The sequence below is a fragment of the Oncorhynchus nerka genome, linkage group LG26 (assembly GCF_034236695.1).
Source record: "Oncorhynchus nerka isolate Pitt River linkage group LG26, Oner_Uvic_2.0, whole genome shotgun sequence".
In the NCBI taxonomy this organism is placed as follows: Eukaryota; Metazoa; Chordata; class Actinopteri; order Salmoniformes; family Salmonidae; genus Oncorhynchus; species Oncorhynchus nerka.
Window position 1 is genome coordinate 40,322,951 of NC_088421.1, and position 10,430 is coordinate 40,333,380.

General features: G+C 43.3%; 1 protein-coding gene across 3 annotated transcripts; it reads right to left on the reverse strand.

The window, feature by feature from the left end:
- On the reverse strand, window positions 1-8,193 carry LOC115122083 (CD209 antigen-like protein C). Of its 3 annotated transcripts, XR_010461250.1 has the most exons (7): window positions 7,695-8,193; window positions 7,505-7,606; window positions 6,348-6,530; window positions 5,910-6,055; window positions 4,442-4,553; window positions 1,203-1,306; window positions 1-1,085 (listed from the first exon to the last, which is right to left on the reverse strand). XR_010461250.1 is itself a non-coding variant. In XM_065010670.1 (6 exons), exons 1-6 carry the CDS (start codon window positions 7,888-7,890, stop codon window positions 950-952), a joined length of 867 nt encoding a protein of 288 aa, XP_064866742.1. In that variant the 5' UTR covers window positions 7,891-8,191; the 3' UTR covers window positions 1-949. The 3 variants fall into 3 exon arrangements, 2 of the variants coding, with proteins under 2 accessions (XP_064866742.1, XP_064866743.1); XM_065010670.1 differs by lacking the exon at window positions 4,442-4,553 and having other exon boundaries at window positions 7,695-8,191; XM_065010671.1 differs by lacking the exons at window positions 4,442-4,553; window positions 7,505-7,606 and having other exon boundaries at window positions 7,695-8,191.
- Between the last annotated feature and the right edge of the window lie 2,237 nt (window positions 8,194-10,430).

Below are 10,430 nucleotides of genomic sequence, written 5' to 3' on the forward strand. Positions count from 1 at the left end.
TTATCTGAATTGATGTATTTCCTTTTATTTGCACAAGACTAAAAAACAGCATACAGTATTAAAGTATATCATAAGGCAGGTCAAGAAATACATAACCACATGTGATAAAAGTTGTCTCAACAGCAATCAAAAAATAAACTGACAAAGCAAAATAAAAGCATAAAACAACAAACTACTCTATGGCTTAACAATGTCGACAAACGTTTCTCAATTGCAGTGTATAAATAAAGTGTCAGCGTGTGTACAGTCCTTGGTCAGCTCAGACTAAGTAATGATGACTTCACTGTTCAGGATGTGGTGGAAGGGAGACAGCAGGTTTGATACAGAGAGTGACATGATCGTTGTGAATGAGCTCATAGAGACGACTGTCATTTACAGACTGGCCAAACAACATGGTGTCGTTGCTGAGTAGAGCGGTTCAACTAGATCACTCAGGTAGGCCGTGTTTGCACGCATAGATTATATGAGCTGCGTCTCTTAAGCATATTGATGGGTTGGGATTTCTAAACTTTAAATATTGTTAATCATCAGTTATGCTAGAGACATGAGGAGTGCCATAATCTGGTTTCTACACCAGAAGTTAAGGGGTATCTGTAGGAGGAATTTATATGGTTGGGTCAATGAAGGTTGGATAGGAGCCAGGGGGATGTGGGAGGTCCTGAGTAGAGGACATTACATGACTGCAGTGACTGGTAATGGTGGCGAGCTGTGGATTAGTGAAGGTCATGGTAAAGGAGAAGTAATAGTTTATTACCCTCATCACTTTACATATTTTTTGCTAGGCAGGAAGTTACGTTTAGAGAGGAGGACGTCAGCCAAATTGGGGTGTATATATACTACCATTGATGGAACCATGTCTTTGTCTTATGCAATTGTATGACCCAATGGGTGAATAAACTTGGTTAAAGTTTAACTAATCGTCGTGACTTTTACTAGGTTCTTTTAGAACCTAACAATATGCATATTTCTCACATATCCAGGGGAGCGCTGCAGAGCACGAGGTGTCATTCCAGGCATCATAATTCATCTGAATCATTCCACAGTTCTCCTCTCTTCCACCATTCGGTTCATCAGGATGCCAGTACCTACAAAGACAAGACAAGACACAAAACAAGTTTGCTCACTCTACAGAAGTGTTTAAAAATCTGAAAATCTATTGTCTGCTGTGATTGAATTCAGGACCATATGGACACATCTCTCACTCTGCTGTAGTTAGCTGTGTGTTGTTCACCCACGTCCAGAGACCCTCACTATCTTCATCAGTCAGACCAATCCAGGACATCACCTTAAACGTTTTTATGTGGTCCTGTTTAAATGGTAAAAGAGCATTTCCTAAATGAACGGTTCAGATTCAGGTTTATTTAACATTATATGTACAGTATAAAACCCCATCAATAATGTGATGCCATACAGCAACTTTAAACTGGCTAAACCATATAAATCAACCTTAGATTAGCTCTCTGGTGGTGTAGCTTCAACTGAATATTGCCTAGAACTGCACAGATCATATAGGTTTTAAAGAAATGTTTTGAAACCCCAAAACGGGTCGCAACTGAGTCAAAACACTTCACTGTAGGTGTCCTTATTCATGCATTCGTTAAGCCTTCATACATTTTAAAATGTGTCAAACTGTCGTAAGTCATTTTAAATAGTGTAAAGTGTGTTATAGATTACCAGTTTTATAAAGGGTATTATAGAGGCGTTTTATAATTAACCAACCTCTCTGTCACATTACTAAATGAAATGGCATGATGGGCATCATAACCATGTCATATGCCTTTATAGTGTGTGTACAGACACCTTTAGTAACGTTACATTAACCTGAGGTGTTCTAAAACAGTTATGAATGTGCTGATTCCACAGGATGTGTTGAGTAGAGGGCGGTAGGCATCATAACCATGTCATATACCTTTATAGTGTGTGTACAGACACCTTTAGTAACGTTACATTAACCTGAGGTGTTCTAAAACAGTTATGAATGTGCTTATTCCACAGGATGTGTTGAGTAGAGGGCTGCACCGACAGATCATTGCGGGCGGTAGGCATTTTTCATGCTGCAGGTGGGAGCGGGCGGTAGGCATTTTTCATGCTGCGGGTGGGAGCGGGCGGTAGGCATTTTTCATGCTGCAGGTGGGAGCGGGCGGTAGGCATTTTTCATGCTGCGGGTGGGAGCGGGCGGTAGGCATTTTTCATGCTGCAGGTGGGAGCGGGCGGTAGGCATTTTTCATGCTGCAGGTGGGAGCGGGCGGTAGGCATTTTCATGCTGCAGGTGGGAGGCGGGGCATTTTCATGCTGCAGGTGGGAGGGGCGGTTTTTCATGCTGCTGGTGGGAGCGGGCGGTAGGCATTTTCATGCTGCGGGTGGGAGCGGGCGGTAGGCATTTTCATGCTGCAGGTGGGAGCGGGCGGTGCATTTTCATGCTGCAGGTGGGAGCGGGCGGTAGGCATTTTCATGCTGCAGGTGGGAGCGGGCGGTAGGCATTTTCATGCTGCGGGTGGGAGCGGGCGGTAGGCATTTTTCATGCTGCAGGTGGGAGCTGGCATTTTTCATGCTGCTGGTGGGAGCGGGCGGTAGGCATTTTCATGCATGCATTTTTCATGCTGGGGTGGGAGCGGGCGGTAGGCATTTTCATGCTGCATGGGAGCTGGCATTTTCATGCTGCAGGTGGGAGCGGGCGGTTTTCATGCTGCATGGGAGCGGGCGGTTTTTTCATGCTGCGGGTGGGAGCGGGCGGTAGGCATTTTTCATGCTGCGGGTGGGAGCGGGCGGTAGGCATTTTTCATGGCATTTTTCATGGCTGCGGGTGGGAGCGGGCGGTAGGCATTTTCATGCTGCGGTGGGAGGCATTTTCATGCTGGCGGGCGGTAGGCATTTTTCATGCTGCAGGTGGGAGCGGGCGGTAGGCATTTTTCATGCTGCGGGTGGGAGCGGGCGGTAGGCATTTTTCATGCTGCGGGTGGGAGCGGGCGGTAGGCATTTTTCATGCTGCGGGTGGGAGCGGGCGGTAGGCATTTTTCATGCTGCGGGTGGGAGCGGGCGGTAGGCTTGCTCATTCATCATTATTCACGATTCATTCAGGACTATCCGTAATCATGGTAGCATCCACATTAATGTAGATGTGTTTAGAAATATATTCTATTCTTATTTACAAAGTGTCTCCAAAATGACACAATACATTATTTACCATTTTACCATTTTTCACCATTCATTTCGATTGTCACCAAATAATCTGAAACACAATTAAAACCAACAGCAAATGCATCCAACAGGTTTGTAGAGTCACAAGCTTGATGTAATCACCGATGGCTAAGAATATGGGACCAAAAATGTACGTCTCTAGTACTTTAATACACATATGAATTCGTCCCAATACTTTTGGTTGCCTAAAAAGGGGGGTCTATGTACAAAAAGTGCTGTAATTTCTAAACGGTCTCAATGTCAAATCCAAGGTGCTGGAGTACAAAGCCAAAACAACAAATGTGTCACTGTTGCTGTTCTTTTGGAGCTCACTGTATGTGTGGTCTCAATGAAATAGAGTAGGCTGCCTATTCATGGGAGGAGAATCACGTGGCAGTTCTCTTTCCAAGGAAATTAACTTCAATATGATTAGGCTATAGTTTACTACATTGTCTGTAAATAATTATGGAATGAAATGGAGGGAGCTCAACCAACGTAAGACGAGGTGCAATTAAAAATGTGAGTATCATTGAAAAGCAAAAGGCGCAATGCGTGCATAGGTCAACACAAATTCCACGATCTCACATAATGGCAAAGCTTTTGGGCTTCATTTTGGATTTTGAAATGTTTTATGGTTGTAGGTAGATTTTTAAGCTTTTGGAACAAAGAGCATTTTGTTGAGTTTCACGCTCTGAAATTTCACCGGATGTTTAGAGACAGTGGATTACTGAACAAAACACGCCAATAAAATTGAGTTTTTTTGGATATAAAGAGGGACTTTATCGAGCAAAGCAAACATTTATTGGGTAACTGGGAGTCTTGTGAGTGTAACCATATGAAGATCCTCAAAGGTAAATGATTAATTTTATCGCTATTTCTGACTTTTGTTACTCCTCTACTTGGCTGGTTACTATTTTTAATGATTTGTCTGCTGGGCGCTGTTCTCAGATAATCGCATGGCTTGCTTTCGCAGTAAAGTATTTTTGAAATCTGACACTGTGGTTGGATTAACAAATTAATCTTTAAACCGATGTATAACACTTGTATGTTTAATGATTTTTTTATAATGGGTACTTCTGTTTTTGAATTTGGCGCTCTGCAATTTCACTGGATGTTGGCCAGGTGGGACGGTAGCGTCCCACACCCCCTAGAGAGGTTCAATTACTTTTTTCCCTCATCAATTGGCACACAATACCACATAATGAAAAAGCAAAAATAGGTTTTTAGACATTTTTGCAAATGTATTAAAAATGAAAAAACATACCTTATTTAGATAACTATTCAGACCCTTTCTATGAGACTGGAAATTGACCTCAGGTGCATCCTGTTTCCATTGATCATCCTTGAGATATTTTTACCACTTGATTGGAGTCCACCTGTGGTAAATTCAATTGATTGGACATGATTTGGAAGGGGAAACACCTGTCTATATCAGGTCCAATTGTTGACAGTGAATGTCAGAGCAAAACCCAAGCTATGCGGTCAAAGGAATTGTCCATAGAGCTCCGAGACAGGATTGTGTCGAGGCACAGATCTGGGGAAGGGTACCAAATAATGTCTGCAGCATTGAAGGTCCCCAAGAACACAGTGGCCTCCAACCTGACAGAGCTTGAGAGGATCTGCAGAGAAGAATGAGAGAAACTTCCCAAATACAAGTGTGCCGAGCTTGTAGTGTCATATCCAAGAAGACTTAAGGCTACCAAAGGTGCTTCAACAAAGTACTAAGTAAAGGGTCTGAATAGTTATGTAAATGTAATATTTCAGTTTAGTCTTTTATACATTTACTAAAAAAACGTGTATCTAAATTTATGAGGGAAATTTAAAAAATATACATATCTTAGAATAAAGCTGTACAAACAAAATGTGGGAAAAGTCAAGGGGTCTGAATACTTACTGAATGCACTGTATTTTTATTTTTCGTTTGCCGTGAGCTAACCTAACTTAGCAGGCCTGAGAGGAGTTCCCACATCCAGATGTTAGTAATGTCTGGGAACAGGCTAACCGTGAGAATATCACAGTTCTCACTTCTAATGTGTTGTTGTGTTAGTGTGTCCAACCCTACTTCAGATTTCATTCAATCTCAATACATTTTTATTGGATCTCCAAAATGTCTATGAAATTATAGCTATATGATTCGCTGACACAAGTGGACAGTTTGCAGATCCAATGAAAAGGTATTGAGAGCTCTTGTGTCAGCGAATCATAAATAGGAAGAAGGGTGTAACTTACTAAAACAACAACACATTAGAACCGAGATGATATGTTCATGGCAAACCAACAACATGTATAGCTAGTAACGTTAGCTAGTTAGAATGAGTTATACAATGTGTTTTAAGATGAAAACGTCATTGCTTTTAAAGTGTATGTGAAAGGTAATGTATTGTGTGATGTGCTGCAAATCTTCATCATTCTAATTCCTCCTGTAGCTAGCTAACTAGCTAACAATAGCTAGATCTAGATATGACCTAATATAGATCTGGTATTATAACTTTCTTGCTGGTGTTTGGAAACACATTTTTTGTGTTTTGACCGGAATGATTTGAGATAGAGCCTACTGATGCACCCATTTTACCAACAACCATATCAGCAACAGGTACAATACATCCAACTACTAACAGATTTAATTATATTAGAAAATGTGATTTTTATAAATCTTTCTGGAGTATAATCAATGTACTAACAACATTCAGACACTGAAACAAACAGCATGGACCTGCAACAGAGCATCTCACCTGTTCCTCTCTGCTTTGGATGATCACCAGGTCTCCTCCTCTATTCAGACAGTCCTGTCTGCTCTCCTCCCAGGTTTTAGACACGATGGAGAGGAAGTAACAGCTGCAGTCAAACTTCCTCCACCCAACAGGACAACCGCTTCTCTCTGTTTCACAACACAACACAATAAAATAAAAAATAATGATACTAACAATAATAAAATTAGCATAAATAATAATAATAGCAATAATAATTTAAAAAATAGCACCAATAATAATACTTATTATTATTATTATTATTATTACAATACTACTACTACCACTAATAATAACAGTAACAATAATAATAATAATACTAACAATAATAATAGCAATACATGCCACATGTTATACATCACGATTCACTGGACTAGATATTAATGAGTAATTAAATATATAGTGCAGAACAAAAATAAATACCAGCTCTCCAAACCAACAGGTCTCTCTCCTCAGTCAGATTGTTGTAACTGGTTTGTAACTGGTCCCTCTCCTCAGTCAGATTGTTGTAACTGGTCTGTAACTGGTCTCTCTCCTCAGTCAGGTTGTTGTAACGGGTCTGTAACTGGTCCCTCTCCTCAGTCAGGTTGTTATATACTCTGTCATCTGAAAGAATCAAAACATTTTAAAGTTACTGAGTAAAACACCAGGTGTTTAGTAGCCAAAACATATAACAATATTATAAGCAATTAACATATGAACTCACAGTAGAGATACAGTCCTATGATCCCAGACAGTAACATATGAACTCACAGTAGAGATACAGTCCTATGATCCCAGACAGTAACATATGAACTCACAGTAGAGGTACAGTCCTATGATCCCAGCCAGTAACATATGAACTCACAGTAGAGGTACAGTCCTATGATCCCAGCCAGTAACATATGAACTCACAGTAGAGGTACAGTCCTATGATCCCAGCCAGTAACATATGAACTCACAGTAGAGGTACAGTCCTATGATCCCAGACAGTAACATATGAACTCACAGTAGAGGTACAGTCCTATGATCCCAGCCAGTAACATATGAACTCACAGTAGAGGTACAGTCCTATGATCCCAGACAGTAACATATGAACTCACAGTAGAGGTACAGTCCTATGATCCCAGACAGTAACATATGAACTCACAGTAGAGGTACAGTCCTATGATCCCAGCCAGTAACATATGAACTCACAGTAGAGGTACAGTCCTATGATCCCAGCCAGTAACCTCATGATCCCAGATCCCAGCCAGTAACATTTGAACTCACAGTAGAGGTACAGTCCTATGATCCCAGCCAGTAACATATGAACTCACAGTAGAGGTACAGTCCTATGATCCCAGCCAGTAACATATGAACTCACAGTAGAGGTACAGTCCTATGATCCCAGACAGTAACATATGAACTCACAGTAGAGGTACAGTCCTATGATCCCAGACAGTAACATATGAACTCACAGTAGAGGTACAGTCCTATGATCCCAGACAGTAACATATGAACTCGCAGTAGAGGTACAGTCCTATGATCCCAGCCAGTAACATATGAACTCACAGTAGAGGTACAGTCCTATGATCCCAGCCAGTAACATATGAACTCACAGTAGAGGTACAGTCCTATGATCCCAGACAGTAGGAGAACACTCAGCAGCCCCAGACACACTGCTGCAGCTCTTAAAGGTCTCTTCTCTGGTTGCTCAGACTCTGTGGACACATAAAGGAGATTTGTGTGTGTGTACGTGCGTGTGTGCGTACGTGCGTGTGTGCCCGCGTGCGTTTGTGTGGACATTACCTGAGAGTTTAGCTCCTGGTCTGCTCCTTGGGGTAACCTCAGTCTTGTTTCTGAAGTCATTAAACTTGATGGTGTCTGGAGTTTCATAAATGTCTTCATAGATGTCGTCTCCTCTATTATAAAAATGGTCCCCTGAAACACTTTGTTTTCCTCTAACGTCTTCATTGGCATAAACAATGTCCTCAGACATCTCCATGGTCAACCACCTTCTCAACTTGAGAGCCGTCCAGTCAGTCTGGGGTTTACTATATGTGATACCCACTGGACACAAACTGGTTGTATCAACGTTGTTTCCACGTCATTTCAATGAACCAGGAGGCTGTCAACCTTGTTTTCTTCCTTCTCATCCTGGTTTATCTGGAAAAGCCACAAACAAATTCATCCTCCATTTCCTTTCCCATTTCCATTTTGGACCATTCATTTACTTTTATGTTGCCTCGAAGGTGTTTCCAATGGCTCTCCTCCTCGTTCCACTGATGTACAGCACAGTAGTTGCTCAGTCGTCTGCAAAGGATCAACATTTCCAAAAGTTACTGATTACAAGACCAGGAAATTAATAGTCAACATTTCTAACAAGGTAAGAAATTAACGTATGAACTCACAGTAGAGGTACAGTACTATAATCGTAGACAGTAACATATGAATTCACAGTAGAGGTAGAGTCCTATGATCCCAGACAGTAACATATGAACTCAGGGTAGAGGTACAGTCCTATGATCCCAGACAGTAACATAGGAACTCACAGTAGAGGTAGAGTCCTATGATCCCAGACAGTAACATATGAACTCACAGTAGAGATACAGTCCTATGATCCCAGACAGTAACATATGAACTCACAGTAGAGGTACAGTCCTATGATCCCAGACAGTAACATATGAACTCACAGTAGAGGTACAGTCCTATGATCCCAGCCAGTAACATAGGAACTCACAGTAGAGGTAGAGTCCTATGATCCCAGACAGTAACATATGAACTCACAGTAGAGATACAGTCCTATGATCCCAGCCAGTAACATATGAACTCACAGTAGATGGCAGCATTCGCGTGAAACTGAAAGCGCGAACCACTGCTTTTAATCAGGGCAAGGTGTCTGGTAACATGTCCGAATATAAACAATGCAGCTATTCCCTCCGCAAGGCTATTAAACAAGCTAAGCTTCAGTACAGAGACAAAGTGGAATCTCAATTCAATGGCTCAGACACAAGAGGCATGTGGCAGGGTCTACAGTCAATCACGGACTACAAGAAGAAACCCAGCCCAGTCACGGACCAGGATGTCTTGCTCCCAGGCAGACTAAATAACTTTTTTGCCCGCTTTGAGGACAATACAGTGCCACTGACACGGCCTGCAACGAAAACATGCGGTCTCTCCTTCACTGCAGCCGAGGTGAGTAAGACATTTAAACGTGTTAACCCTCGCAAGGCTGCAGGCCCAGACGGCATCCCCAGCCGCGCCCTCAGAGCATGCGCAGACCAGCTGGCCGGTGTGTTTACGGACATATTCAATCAATCCCTATACCAGTCTGCTGTTCCCACATGCTTCAAGAGGGCCACCATTGTTCCTGTTCCCAAGAAAGCTAAGGTAACTGAGCTAAACGACTACCGCCCCGTAGCACTCACTTCCGTCATCATGAAGTGCTTTGAGAGACTAGTCAAGGACCATATCACCTCCACCCTACCTGACACCCTAGACCCACTCCAATTTGCTTACCGCCCAAATAGGTCCACAGACGATGCAATCTCAACCACACTGCACACTGCCCTAACCCACCTGGACAAGAGGAATACCTATGTGAGAATGCTGTTCATCGACTACAGCTCGGCATTCAACACCATAGTACCCTCCAAGCTCGTCATCAAGCTCGAGACCCTGGGTCTCGACCCCGCCCTGTGCAACTGGGTACTGGACTTCCTGACGGGCCGCCCCCAGGTGGTGAGGGTAGGCAACAACATCTCCTCCCCGCTGATCCTCAACACGGGGGCCCCACAAGGGTGCGTTCTGAGCCCTCTCCTGTACTCCCTGTTCACCCACGACTGCGTGGCCACGCACGCCTCCAACTCAATCATCAAGTTTGCGGACGACACAACAGTGGTAGGCTTGATTACCAACAACAACGAGACGGCCTACAGGGAGGAGGTGAGGGCCCTCGGAGTGTGGTGTCAGGAAAATAACCTCACACTCAACGTCAACAAAACTAAGGAGATGATTGTGGACTTCAGGAAACAGCAGAGGGAACACCCCCCTATCCACATCGATGGAACAGTAGTGGAGAGGGTAGCAAGTTTTAAGTTCCTCGGCATACACATCACAGACAAACTGAATTGGTCCACTCACACTGACAGCGTCGTGAAGAAGGCCTCAGGAGGCTGAAGAAATTCGGCTTGTCACCAAAAGCACTCACAAACTTCTACAGATGCACAATCGAGAGCATCCTGGCGGGCTGTATCACCGCCTGGTACGGCAACTGCTCCGCCCTCAACCGTAAGGCTCTCCAGAGGGTAGTGAGGTCTGCACAACGCATCACCGGGGGCAAACTACCTGCCCTCCAGGACACCTACACCACCCGATGTTACAGGAAGGCCATAAAGATCATCAAGGACATCAACCACCCGAACCACTGCCTGTTCACCCCGCTATCATCCAGAAGGCGAGGTCAGTACAGGTGCATCAAAGCTGGGACTGAGAGACTGAAAAACAGCTTCTATCTCAAGGCTATCAGACTGTTAAACAGCCACC

What these genes read in the sequence shown, in the direction of transcription:
- LOC115122083 (XM_065010670.1), bottom strand. Translation starts at nt 7,890, where the DNA reads ATGGAGATGTCTGAGGACATTGTTTATGCCAATGAAGACGTTAGAGGA. An exon ending in TCCAAAGCAGAGAGGAACAG is followed by an intron (nt 1,307 to 5,909) that starts GTGAGATGCTCT and finishes CCATTTAAACAG; the next exon opens with GACCACATAAAAACGTTTAA. An exon ending in ACACAGCTAACTACAGCAGA is followed by an intron (nt 1,086 to 1,202) that starts GTGAGAGATGTG and finishes TTGTCTTTGTAG; the next exon opens with GTACTGGCATCCTGATGAAC.